General features: G+C 48.2%; 1 protein-coding gene across 1 annotated transcript in view; it reads left to right on the forward strand.

Annotated features, from left to right (window-relative positions):
• The window catches only part of Zasp52 (Z band alternatively spliced PDZ-motif protein 52), a 38,068-nt gene that overhangs the window by 22,204 nt on the left and 2,922 nt on the right, over positions 1-12,942 (forward strand). Inside the window, exons 8-16 of the mRNA XM_043414456.1 lie at positions 967-1,152; positions 1,345-1,453; positions 1,761-2,900; positions 3,690-3,828; positions 5,181-5,225; positions 6,830-11,024; positions 11,478-11,664; positions 11,782-11,902; positions 12,798-12,913. Coding sequence (XP_043270391.1) covers positions 967-1,152; positions 1,345-1,453; positions 1,761-2,900; positions 3,690-3,828; positions 5,181-5,225; positions 6,830-11,024; positions 11,478-11,664; positions 11,782-11,902; positions 12,798-12,913 — 6,238 coding nt within the window. The remainder of the gene's footprint in view (positions 1-966; positions 1,153-1,344; positions 1,454-1,760; positions 2,901-3,689; positions 3,829-5,180; positions 5,226-6,829; positions 11,025-11,477; positions 11,665-11,781; positions 11,903-12,797; positions 12,914-12,942) is intronic.

The following is a 12,942-nucleotide window of genomic DNA, read 5'->3' on the forward strand; positions in this document are numbered from 1 at the left end:
CTTCCGGTCCAAGGACGCATCCGGCTGTCCCTGTCGGCTTATTCGCTGTACTTTTTTCTCCCTCTCATTCGCTTACGAAATGACGAAAACCTATTTCGGTCAGAGGCCGTTGTCACGGAGGCTTCCTTCAAATTTCTTCTTCGTTCTTTCAGCCTCTTTTTTTCTCTTCTTATTTAAATTTATTTCTCTTGGCAATGCACGCTCCTCGCTCATCGCTACGATATTCTCAATCGATGCAATATTTTGTTTTTTTTTTTATTTTTATTATTATTTTTATTTTTTTCATTTTGCAACGGATATAAAACGATGATCGATCGTATCAACATCTGTTCTGACACAGAGGTCAATGATTGAAGGACCAATGATGCCAGAGCATCATTGAACCGAAGCCCAAATATTTTTCTTCACCCCCCAAGCCCTCTGAAATTTCGAGCTTCGCTATTTTTCCCCGAGCTATCAAATTTCGGAATCTTTCCCATGCTATCGAGATCGTTTTCTCGACTTTTCTCGTTTTTTTTTCAAAGCTTGTCGATGATTTGTATTCTCCTCGGTACTTTTCTAGATCGTCACGTTGCTCTCGCTTTTGTAAACTTTATATTTTTTGGTGTTTCCACGCAGATCGTGTGAATGTAATTGTTTTTGACGTTAAATTCCCGTTTCGATGTTGTTGTTGTTGTTGTTTTTATATGAATTTTTGTTGATTTTTCTTCATATTTGGTGGTCTAGACGTTGTTCGCTTTTCGGGTGGTTTCCAATCGGTTGGAAAGTTCGAAATTTCGAAGTTTTCGAATTTTTAAAAGGACGGGAATGTACGATTTGCTTTATTGCTGTAAAACGAAACTCGTGAAAAAACCGAAACGAAACTACCCTCAGATTCGACAATTTTCGAGAATTCTCCTTATTTTGAATAGATTTTTTGTAATTTATGACTCATCGCAATATTTATTCTCGATTCGTCGACGACAGCGGTGTTTTCGTGAGGATCAAGGACAAAAATCTCCACGTTGAATGCTTCAAGTGCTCCACCTGCGGCACCTCCTTGAAAAACGTTGGATATTACAACATTAACAACAAATTGTATTGCGACATTCACGCGAAACTGGTCGCGAGGCAGCAAGCACCTTCGGGAATGACGCCAATCACCGTGCCACCGTGAGTCAAAATGAATTTTCAATCGCCTCAAAACGAGCAGCTTTTTAATCATCGACTTTTCGACCCGCCGAACCGTTTTTTTCACCATTTTTCAAGTTATGCTCGACAAATGAATGTTTCTAGACAACGAATTCGAAGCAAATGTCACCTTTTCGGGAATAAATGAAATTTTTCTCTGTCCAATATCCAAAGGGGTGGAAAAGCTCCGGCCGGGACAATCTCAGCAGCCCTTTCGAGTCTCGGTGGCAGCGGGCCTCTGTCTCCACCACTGAACAGCCACAGTTCTCCTCAAGCTTTTTCCGTAAGTCTAACAGAGACCTCTGGAATCTCACGAGAGAATAAACATTTAATAGGAAAATCGTGTTTGAAGCTTCGGCAAAAGATTAACGCGTGCGTGTGCGTCGCTTGAGTGGTTTTATTTTCATTGTCCTCTTGCAATACCGGGAAAAAGTGCGCGCCCCATGGAAATGGCTCTGCTTTACATTTCTTTTTCGCATTATTAAAATGGCTAAAATACTGAAAAAAATCGATCGATGGGGACGGAAGTGAGGAGGGATTTAATGACTGTTGTGTGTCGTTTTGGATTTTGCTACTAATCGTATTTGCAGGCCCGATTAGAGCGTCGTTCGAGCGGTGATCTGGGAAGTCCACCGAGACGTTTGTCTCGCATCGAACAGCCGATTTATTGTGAGTCGACGAGAACGATTTCGAGTAACGGGGCGCGGGGGATTTACGACGAGAGCGATTCTTACAGCAGGGAGGATCCTCGCAACGGGAGAACTTACACGAGTACGATTACGTTCAGGACCGGAAACGAGGTTGGCCGATCGGCGGACGTAACGTCCGACGTTGATCTTGACGATAATCGAAATCCCACTAACAAAGCGTTGCACGAATCGGATTTGTCGTTCGTTCACAGCCCCGCTTTTGCCCAGCAAACATTTGTCGTTTCCTCGTCGTTGAGTCCGCCGAAATCGCTCGAGAGTTCGAGGCTCAATGACGCCGTCGATTCGCCCAAGAAATCCTTCGTCGTTTCCTCCACTCTGTGCCCACTAAAATGGTCGAAGAACGGTAGCCCCGAGAGCGAGAAAGGCGAGCTCGAAAAATCGGTTAACGAGCTGACGATCGGCGGAGTTAACGGCTGGAGGAATGGAAACGAGGAGAAACGAAACGAATCGAATTTGTGCGACGACCACGAAGCCCCGGTCGTCAACACTTTCGACGTTCCGCGCTACCACGTTACTAATCACAGGCTAAAAATGGGCACGTATTCGGCGTACAACCGATTTCCGGAGAGCCCGTTTTCGACGAGCGAAACACCGGGGCCTCAAAGTCCCGAAAAATTAATAATCCCCGAAGAATTGAGGAGCAGAGAGGCGCTCGAGATATCGAACGCGATTTTCAATCACCGCTACCGATCGATCGGCCGACGTCTCGGGAATAACGACATTCCGGGGGTCAACGGGGTCGAAAAAACAGAGGCCAACGGTACCTTCGTACGGAGCGCTTCCCTCAGGCTCCAAAATGGCAACGGGAAGTACAAAAACGGCGGAAGTGACGAAGAGACCGGCAAAGATCGTGAAATTCCTGGATACCGATTTCTCGCGACGAACGGACGACATTTGCCGATCGTTTCCGGTTTGAAAAACTCCGTCGATGCTTCCGAGAACTTGTTTCTTACGAGCAAACGACCAACGACCGATTTAACCACGACAGCTCAGCCTTTTTCTTCACACACGAGCAAACTGGTGCGAGCATGACTAATTCTTTTATTTTTTCTCCTTTGTTTTATTATCGCGCTTGACTAACCGCTCGAATATTCGTCGGTCCTTTATCTTTTCTCTCTCTCTCTCCATCGATATTTCGCAACGATTTTCAATCGCTCGCCAATTTCCTCTGAGAGAGAGAGAAAGAGAGGAAAAAATTAAGGTAGGACTAGCACGTGATCGTTGTGTCGTTATTCGCATTGCGTTCCCATCCTATTGGCAATTCGCCCATCGATAAACCCACTTTTCATCCAGTTCAGGTAACGTCCCCGTACCAAACGGCCACCAATTTTTCATCCTTCCGTTTGCCTCGTCGGTCCCGACCGTGTGCTCGTTTCTCACACTTTTTACGTTTTATCCACCACCAAGAGGTAGTTCAACGAGTACTCGGTGTCTTTTTTCTGTCGTACACTCAAAAATGAGTACGAATGGATTTTTTGCAGTCGAAAATCCGGTTTGGAACGGTCTCGAATGACGAAAGATTGAGAGTTCATTGAAGCGGAAATAATAAAGGCAAAAATTGGCGCTCAAATCCAAAAATTATGACAAAAAGTTTCATTTCGAAAGAATTTTTCGTAAATTCGAGTCGAAACTGATTCTTTTCGCGCACAATTCGCTTTTCTGAGTAGCAAATGACGACACACCTTTTCGATACAACGTTAAATAATTCATTTTCTTAAATTAATAAAAAAACAAAGTTCAAACGAGAATAAAATAATGATTCTGTACGACGTGCAGTGCATCTAATTGCCACTTTTTTAATTACATCAGAGCCACACGTCGAACAACATCAGTGGACCGAAACCATTCGGAGGTTCGAGCATAATTGCACCCAGCAATTATTCCTCCCCGCCAGTCCAAAACTCCGGTAGCAACACTTTGCCTCGCCCGCAGACTCAGACAGTTACCGGTAAGTTTTCTCATCGCTGCATTCCTGTTTGATAGAATTTATCATTTTCTTACATTATTTACGTGAAAAACGTCAAATCGCTAAAATCACGAAATCAATTACAAAACAGACGTGCGAGTTCCCTAAAAAATGAAAACAATCATTCCGCATGAATAATCACGAGAAGAATCAAGTCATTTCGTTCTCGAGGCAACCCATTGTTGGGATTCTTTTCGTAAGAACGTTCGTTCGAAAAAAAATAACTACAGAAATCATTTTTTTAGGACAAAAAATAGAAAATTGTGAGAACAGCTTTTTCTTTTTCAAACCAAATCAATTGTTATGTTCATAGGAAATATTGTAAATATTTTTTTCGTAGAATATTGAGCTCGAAGTAATGAATTATTTCCTTCATTCCGAAAAAGCATCGTTTAGTAGAATTCCCCAAATATCGTTACTCCAAAGGTGAATGACAAAAATTTTGGTAAATATTCAGAAGTGCTTTTCCGAAGAATCGCAGAATTTTTTTTTTTAAGTTGTGGGGTTCCAACTTCAAGACCCCATAACTTATGGTTTTTACGATAAATTTTAGCCTCCCCCGAAAAAATATCACTTAGCAAAGTCCAATCAACGCCTTCGCGAAGATCGAGAAAACCCCTGATGACTCGGTACCACCCGGAAATGGTGTTTGACCGATGGAAAATCGTGAAAATTCGATGTTTGATTATTTGCTAAAAAAACAACTTCCATGAAAAAATGGTGACGTGCCCCAGCTCGTTATCATCATTGGACGTGTCTACTGACCGATGGAAAAGGACCAAAAATTCAATCCCCATTTTTCGGAAAAGTTGGACTCACGAATATTTTGGAAAAATGTATTAATTGGCTGCACAAGATCGCAATGGCTGATAGAAAGCTTTCGATGTTCGATGTCAGAGTATTTTGCACTTCCAATTACGTCTATGTATATATATAAACATATGAATCGGATTTAACACGAGACGAGATCTATGTTTAGTAATAAAAATCGGGTCAATTTATTCGGGCTCGTCAACGCGAGAGCACGATACAAGAGATGGTTTGTTAAGTTCGTGATGCGTTTAGTCTACGAGTCACAAACGTTAAGAGATCTATACTCAATGGTGCCTCAACAGACGATATTTCTTTCTCCCTCATTTTCTCTTTCTCTCTTTTTCTCTTTCACGTTGCAAGCGATCTCGATTCGAGCACGAAGCTCTTGCAGCGTGAGCTTGCGACCGGATGTCTATATGCAGCTTTAATCTTTACACAGGAAATAAATATAGCACAAAAAAAACGTCTCACACGCACATGCACACTGAGAGCTCGTTAAATATCGTTCTATATGTGAATAGGTCGTTTCTCTACCCTGCCAATGCCGAAAGCTAAACCTTTTCGAGGTACGACATAAATATACAGAGCACAAGATTTGAAGATGATTTTTAAAATTACTCACACCTTTTCACGTCACTCATAACTCGACTAGCGATCACTCCTCGTTCGACTCGCTCGTTTTTTTCAAATTTCTTCATTTTTTCTGCCTTTTTTGGTAGTTGCCGCTCTCAATAAGTTTCACGAATTTCATCACTTTTCATCGTAACTCTCACTCGCTGATCTCACTATTTGAAAATGGCGAAAACAGTCGTCGAGGTGCTTTCCTCATCCATCGCTGCACTCTCGCTTCCACGTGTTCACACCTTTCAACGATTATTTTTTCATCCCCCCGCGATACGGTCGAATCGAGTAAAAAATGAGAGTATTCGGCTTATCGAGCTTGTTGGAAAAATCGGATCAAGCCTCGACACGTGTTCCGAGCAACGGGGAATAACGAAACGTTGTGAGCTGCAGGCCCGATTGTAACGACGAAATCACTCTTTCAGCCCGGACAACAGCGCTGCTTTATATTCTTTTGTAAATTTACTCCACTCTTAAAAATTATTTGAAAAATTCTCTTTTTTAATGGAAAATAATTTCCACTTCAGCCCTCCAGACTTGAGCATTCTTGCAGCATTTTCCTGTGATTTTCAATGAAAATTGTAAACATCTCACTGTTTCAAGTGCCCGCGCAATTATTTACGTTCCTTCGTTTATCTCTTTGGCTGTTCCCGTAGAAAGCCTGAATCTGCTCTCGCATAATTGTACCTCTTTTTGTTTTCTTATCTTTTTTCAGCGACTCCGTCTTTCAACCCAAAGCCCCGACCCTTTTCCTTGACCCTCGCGTGAGTGCAGGCAGCTCTCAACGCGTCGCACGTCGTCAATTTCGGCCACTTTTAAATTTCGCTCTATTTTTATTGTTTTTTGTTTTGTTTCGTTTCTGTCTCGGTTCCGCGAATAATATTTCTCTATACATTTATATTTACGCCGTATGCTTAGTACTTATACGTATATAAATAAATTATTGTTGTATAAATGAATTATTTACAAAGCGCTGGACAAGAAATATCGCGACGATTAATAAAATGGTTAATTTTTGAAAACGTTTTTTTGTCACGCGGTTACTTCAAAAGCGTTCGCCGTTTGCAGTAAAAAGCGAAATATTATTTCCTCGTGCCCCCTGAAAATGCGTCGCCGAATCATTCGACTTTTTCTCACTTCATTTCATAACTTCATTTCACAATCTCGCTCGAGCGTTGTTGCAAGCGTTATTATTTAAGAAGTCATCGAAGTTGGTCCGGGTTTCGCATTTCTCCTCGTTCACGAACCTCCTTTTCGGCTTTTCTTTGGCTTTTTCAGCTTTCGAGTCATTTCCGATTGGCCGGCTTTTCGGTTGCGCCGATTTGCAGCCGCGCGCTTTACCTGGCCGATTTAATCGACTCATGAACCCACGTGGGACTGCTCTGCTTCTCGAAACAGGCGCTCGGTTGCGTGGAAAATATTTGGCAGTTGTTTAACTTTAGTGATGCAGCTCCAGTCGGCAGAAACCGACTCCGGTCGGAGAGCTTAAGATTTTTCGATTTTTCAGCCGCTTTCAACGCTTCGACTAACCGCTGACTTTCTTTTTTCTTTCTTTCTCGCCTGCATGTGCTTCCGCGTTGTAAACTAACTGGAAAACTGATCTCCGGCGTTGCTAATGAACCTGCGCTCGCTCCGCAAAACCTTGACCCGATCGTCGCCCCGAATCCTCGACAACCTGAAACCCCGAATCCTCTGGGAGCAGAAAATTATTACGAAGAGTCTGATTGCTACGAGGCGGCGGAGGCTCCGGTGTACGAAGTGGTTCGGGAGGAGGAGCACTGGAAACAGCAACGAGCGTCGAGCTCGACGTCGACGAGGAGCAGGAATTTGGTGTGGCCGCCGGTGAAGCAGATCGAAGACGTAACTTACCCGACGGCGAGTCCGATTTGGATCGACCCCAATCCGGTTTTGGAGCGGCGTCCGCGCCACAACGTGCGAGAAAAGCGAGCGACGCTCCAGGAAGCTGCGGACAGTCGTTGCGGGAGCCGGTGCGGAAGCCGTTGCGGCAGCAGGTACGAGGAGCGGGAGTACGAAAGACATTCGCTCGCTTCGTCGTCCGCGAGGATAACCAGCAACCGAGAAATGAGCGCGGACCGAGGCAGCTGCGCGCATCCGTTTTTCCGGAAAACGGAAGTGTCGGAAACGCGACGAGAGTGTCGAGCGCCGGTTTACACGCCGCGCTCGAGCTCCGCCGAGGGAATGCGTCGGTCTCTGACACCGACGAGGATCTCGCAACCGGTGCCGAAGCCCTGGGTCGCCACGGTTTCATCGGGAACGAGTTTCTACGGCCACGTAGAAGGGCCCCCGCAACCGGAGGTCGAAACGGTCTGCACGAGGACTTGTCGGTGTCAGATCCTCTGCGAAAGAACCTCCGGGCCGCAGGGACCCGGCCACGAGCAGCGACACACTTACCGCGAAGTTTCTTGCGAGGTGTGCCGGCCACCGGTGGCTCAGCAACAAGTGTGCAGACATCCGGGGCCCCCTGAGCCGGAAGTGCCGAAGGAAGTGCCCCGGGAGGACGACGAGGAGGTGGTCGATCTGTCCAAAGTGGTGCCGCCCGACGTCGCCATCTGCCCGAAAGGTGTCGAGTCCCAGCACAACCTCTTCACGGAAACGATGGAGAAGGACGTCGGTGACATACACATTAAGAAAACGACGATTTACGAGAAGACTGTGGAGGTGCTGTCGCCCGATCGCGCCAGGTCACCGGAGCCCGAGGAGCAGCGGCATCAGCCAGCAGAGTCCGTCGAGCCGCGCCAGGCGACCTCGGAGGAGGAGACGTGTCAGCGAAGTTCAGCGACGCTGGATCGCGAGGTGGAGAACATTTCTGAGCGAAGAACCAGCGTGGAGAACATTTCTGAGCGAAGGACGAGCGCGGATAACACCACGGAGCGGAGAACAACGGTGGGGTCAACGGAAGCCTTGACCTCGGCTATCAGCACCGCGCAAATGATGGAAAATGCGAAAAGAGAAGAGGAAGCTCAGCGAGCCGAGTACGCCAAGGTCTGCCGCGAGGAGCAAGAGCGTCTCCGTCGACTGGAGCAAGAGTGCCAGGAGCAGGAGCGCCGTTACGAGGAAGAAAAGGCTCGCAGGAAAGAGCGCAAGCGCGTCGCGTTCAGCGGGCAGCAAGCCTGCAAGGTTCTGCAAGAGAGTTGGGTACCGGAGCAGTACACCGAGCGCACCGTCTACGGCAACGAGCAGGAGGCCGCGGAACAGCAAGAAGAGAGACCCGGCGAGGAGCGCTACCGGGAGCTGAAGGAAGAGATCCAGATCCAAGAGGACTTGGAGCAGCTCGAGCAGCAGCGCCGCCAGAGTCTCCGGGAGCAGGTCGAAGTGCACCAGTGTTTGAGGGAGCAGCAACAGCCAACGCCGACCGAGAAGCGACCGAGTCTCCAGGAGCGCAGACTCAGCGCGAGGTTCCGGGACACGGCTGCGGACCGCCAAGCCCGGGAGGAACAGTACCAACGGCAGGGATGCGAGGCAGCGCCGCAGCAGCCCGCCCCGGCTCCCGAAACGACAGAAACTTGCCAGAGGAAACACGTCCAGTTCACGGCTCAGTCTGAAACTGTGACGAGACAATTGCCTCCGTCGACGATCAAGAACGCAACTGCCAAGGAATGGAAGTCCGGAATGCTCCAAGCGCTGACGACCGCCCCGGCTCGAGCTTACTCCCCCTTCGATGCCTCCTCGACTCGGCAAACCGACAGCGGCGAATCGACGTCGAGAACGGTTTACAGCAGAGAAGTAAAGTATCAGGAAAGCTGCAGGCCGTGTCCGCAGCCCCCGGCACCCCGGTACGAGGAGGCCAGGCCAGTCTCCCCTTTCCAGGCCGCGCTCCAAACAGCCCCGGAACGTCCTTACACGCCCCTCGGTCGCGAGTCGGGAGAGGGTTGCGACAGAGTGATCTGCGTCGATCGATCCCAGACTCCGGTTAACTGGACGACGAGCGAGGGCTACTGCCACCCCGCCGAGATCCTCTACACCGACGACAAGACCCGGGAGGCGAGATCGAGAGAGCGGAATTTGAGGAGAGTCGATGGTCCCCAGCCTCTGCCTACGCCGCCGCCGGACTATCGATTGAGGGACGCCACGCCGTCGCCAGCGCGCTCCTCCAGACCGGGCACTCCGAAGGATCGCTCGCTCATGACCGGCTTGAAGAAGCCTGGAACGATTCCGTCCTATCAGAGGTACCTCGTCTCCATGCAGCACGACGCCATGGACGCTCAGCCTTTCGTACCGAGCCGATCCCCAACGCCGAATCGCAACAAATCCCCCGCCCAGGGCCCGCCGGAGGCTCCGGTGTGCTTCGCGAAGGCGCACGCTCCCAGGATCCGGGACAGTCCGCCACCCTGCAAGCGAGCTACTTCCACTTGCCGTCAACAACAAACCTCCTCGTATTCTTGCTACGCGCCGGAGAGAGAAGCTCTTTCTTATCACGTCGAAGAAGACACCCCATCCGGACATCGGGCCTACCACGGGGTGCGCCAGTCCTACTACTCGGACGACTCACGATCCGCGGACGTTGAACGCTACTGCGAAACTCAAAGATCCCAGCAATACGAATGTCGGGAAGAAAAAACCAGCGTCCCGCCTCCGTACGAACCCGAGGAACCACCGAGCTGCGCCATCAGCAAGGACAACCGAGTCCAGCCTTCGCTCTCCTGTCCCCTGGCCCACTGCTCCGGCTCCGAGAGGTTCCCCAGGACCGGAGTCCGCGTTTTGCCGCCCTGCCCGCCGCCCGGGAGCTGCACCCAGTCCTACGAGACCCGGCGACACTGCCACCAGGAACGCCAAACGACAAGGAGCAGCGTTTACACGACGCAGCAGTCGAGCGACAGCTGCGCCGATTCGGGAGTCACGATAATGCCGTGCAAAACTACGACGAACTCCGGGACCAAGGCCGGGATCGTGATAATGCCCTGCGAAGGTGACGACAACGCGGCCTGCTCCCGTGCCGGCATTTGCGTCACTCCGACCCGCGACAGGTCCGGGGTCTGCGTGTCGCCCGTCGCGCATCAACGATCGACCTCCAACTGCGCCAAGGGCGGCCAACGATCGGGCGGCTCCACCATCGACATCGGCGGTTGTCCAGCTTCCGGAGTCCGCGTGGCCGCCTGTAACGACGGATCGATCTGCGTCGCGCCGTGCTCCATCCCAGGATACTCCTCTGTCAAATGCCCTAAACCGATCCTCAAGAGCCCTTGCCCCAAGGTCCCTTATCCCCAGATTCCTCTGCCCAACGAGGGCCAGGAATCCTCCACGACCTACGACTCCTCCACCGTGGAAATTCAAGCCTCCGCATGCCCACCCGAGAGCCTCACGACCACCTGCACCGTTACGGAACAGCAGAGCTTCCAGCCCATCCCCGAACGCCGCACTAACCTCAGCAATCAGCTCACCCGCTTGACGCTCAAACGTGACAAGCAACACGTTGTCCAGCTTTTCAAACCCCAGGCCCAAGCCTCCGCTCAATGCCTCGTTACCGACACCCTTCGTCAAACTAAAAGCCAATATTACGGATCCCAGAATCCCGGACCAAATTGTAAGACCCAAAGAAACGTAGACCCACCAAATTTGTCGTCCCAACCGGATTTAGGTAGCGGCTTCGGCGGATCCGGCCCCGGTGGCAGAGCGGGCAAATTCGCTGGAAGCACGGCACCGAAACGTGGTCGAGGAATTCTCAATCAGGCAGGCGGACCAGGATCTCGTCAACCTCTTTGCGCTCATTGCAGCTCTTACGTCAGGTAGAGATGACCGATTTCGCCGATGTTCGAGTGGTCTTTGATCCTAAAATCCTCTCGTGTGACGTCCCCTTAACAGGCATGACTCCAGATCTTCCGTTGAGCCCGAACGATCAGTGACATTTTGGGCTCCTAGCCGGGTTGCTTAGCTCCTCATTTGGACGTTGTCCAGCCGTTTTATTTTTTCCAGCAAGCCTAGTCCCTTTCGTGTTTTGCCACTAAATTTTGATGCACGTTTCCAACAGCTAACGGAGAAAAGACTAATTGCCTGAAAAACGGTCACGCCTTGAAAAAAGTTTGCTGCACTTGCAACAAAGACATAACGAGGTTTGTAAATTCCATGTTTTCCTATTAATCGCTGCACGCTTTCCGAGCGTTCTGTACATCCAACGAAATAATCCTGGTCGATGATCGAATATGGAGTTTTGAAGTTTGCTTTCTTCACGACCAAACCAGGGGACCATTCATCACAGCCCTTGGCCAGATCTGGTGTCCGGAACACTTTGTCTGCGTGAACTCGCAATGTCGTCGAGCCCTGCAGGACATTGGTTTCGTCGAGGAAAAAGGTCAACTCCACTGCGAGTATTGCTTCGAGCGTTTCATTGCTCCAGGATGCGACAAGTGCAACAACAAAATTAAGGGCGTAAGTCGTCAATTTTCGATCCAGCGTTGCCAAAACCGTGCAAATTATTCTTGTCAAAATTTGAAATTAGAATGGAGGTTGATCGAAACTTTAATCAATGTCAATGAAACGTTTCAGGATTGCCTGAACGCTGTTGGAAAACACTTCCATCCTGAATGCTTCAATTGTTCGTACTGTGGAAAGCTCTTTGGCAACAGCCCCTTCTTCCTCGAGGATGGTCTGCCCTACTGCGAAGCTGGTACGCTCTCATTCGACCATTTTTGTCGGTTACGTGACAACAGGTCCCAGGACAAAACTGACCGGCTCAAAATATCCTGAGACACAATATCCTCTATAATTTTGTTCAACTCATTAATGCGCAAAACGACTATTTTTTACAGGGAATTTCAAATGCACAGTTTTAATTGAGGAACCAAAGAAAAATTCTTCAAAATCTGTTGTAGGGGGTTTTTGAGGGTGCTGTTTCAGGATCTGGCATTGAATTTGTAAAATTAAATCAAAATCTTTATTATTTTTGCGTTTTTAATAGAAAAGTCGAGAATTTTCGACGTTTTTTTCTTTCAAATCGATTTTCGTTGTTGTTGCTGTACTTGAATAACCATATAACCAAAGGCTCAAAGGTGTCCTTGATGTCTGACCTTTCCAGAACACTGGTTATGAAGTCTTTTTTCTCTCTCAGTTTTTCCAAGATGGTGGTTTTTACAAAACAGCATGATGCAAATGTTCATGATTTTTTTTCTCGAAAACTATCAAGTGAACGAAAAATTTGTATAGAACAAAAAGTGTTGAAAATCATTCAAAGAACACGTATGATTTTTTTCAAAACTTTTGTATTTCAATTTTAAACAATTTTTTGAAAATTTTCAAAAATTCTGAAAAAATTCACACGTACTCTTTGGATGATTCTAAACATTTTTTGTTATATGAAATTTTTCCGTCAAGTTGAAACTTTTTTTTGAGAAAACATCATTGCTTTCTCAAAAAGTTTCAGGATATTTTTCCCTAAGAATATTTTGCCCAAGGATATTTTTCTCAGGATATTTCGGCACGGGATTTTTCGACCGTACACTTTTTTGTCTGCAATCCACATGTCCAGTCGATTTTCCACTTGAAATATTATATTTTCCATGCAGATTGGAACGAACTTTTCACGACGAAATGTTACGCCTGCGGTTTCCCAGTCGAAGCTGGTGACCGTTGGGTCGAGGCCCTGAACAACAATTACCACAGCCAGTGTTTCAATTGCACGGTAAGATTAAAAGTCACTGGGAGCTTCTC

Source organism: Venturia canescens, chromosome 3 (genome assembly GCF_019457755.1).
Source record: "Venturia canescens isolate UGA chromosome 3, ASM1945775v1, whole genome shotgun sequence".
In the NCBI taxonomy this organism is placed as follows: domain Eukaryota; kingdom Metazoa; phylum Arthropoda; class Insecta; order Hymenoptera; family Ichneumonidae; genus Venturia; species Venturia canescens.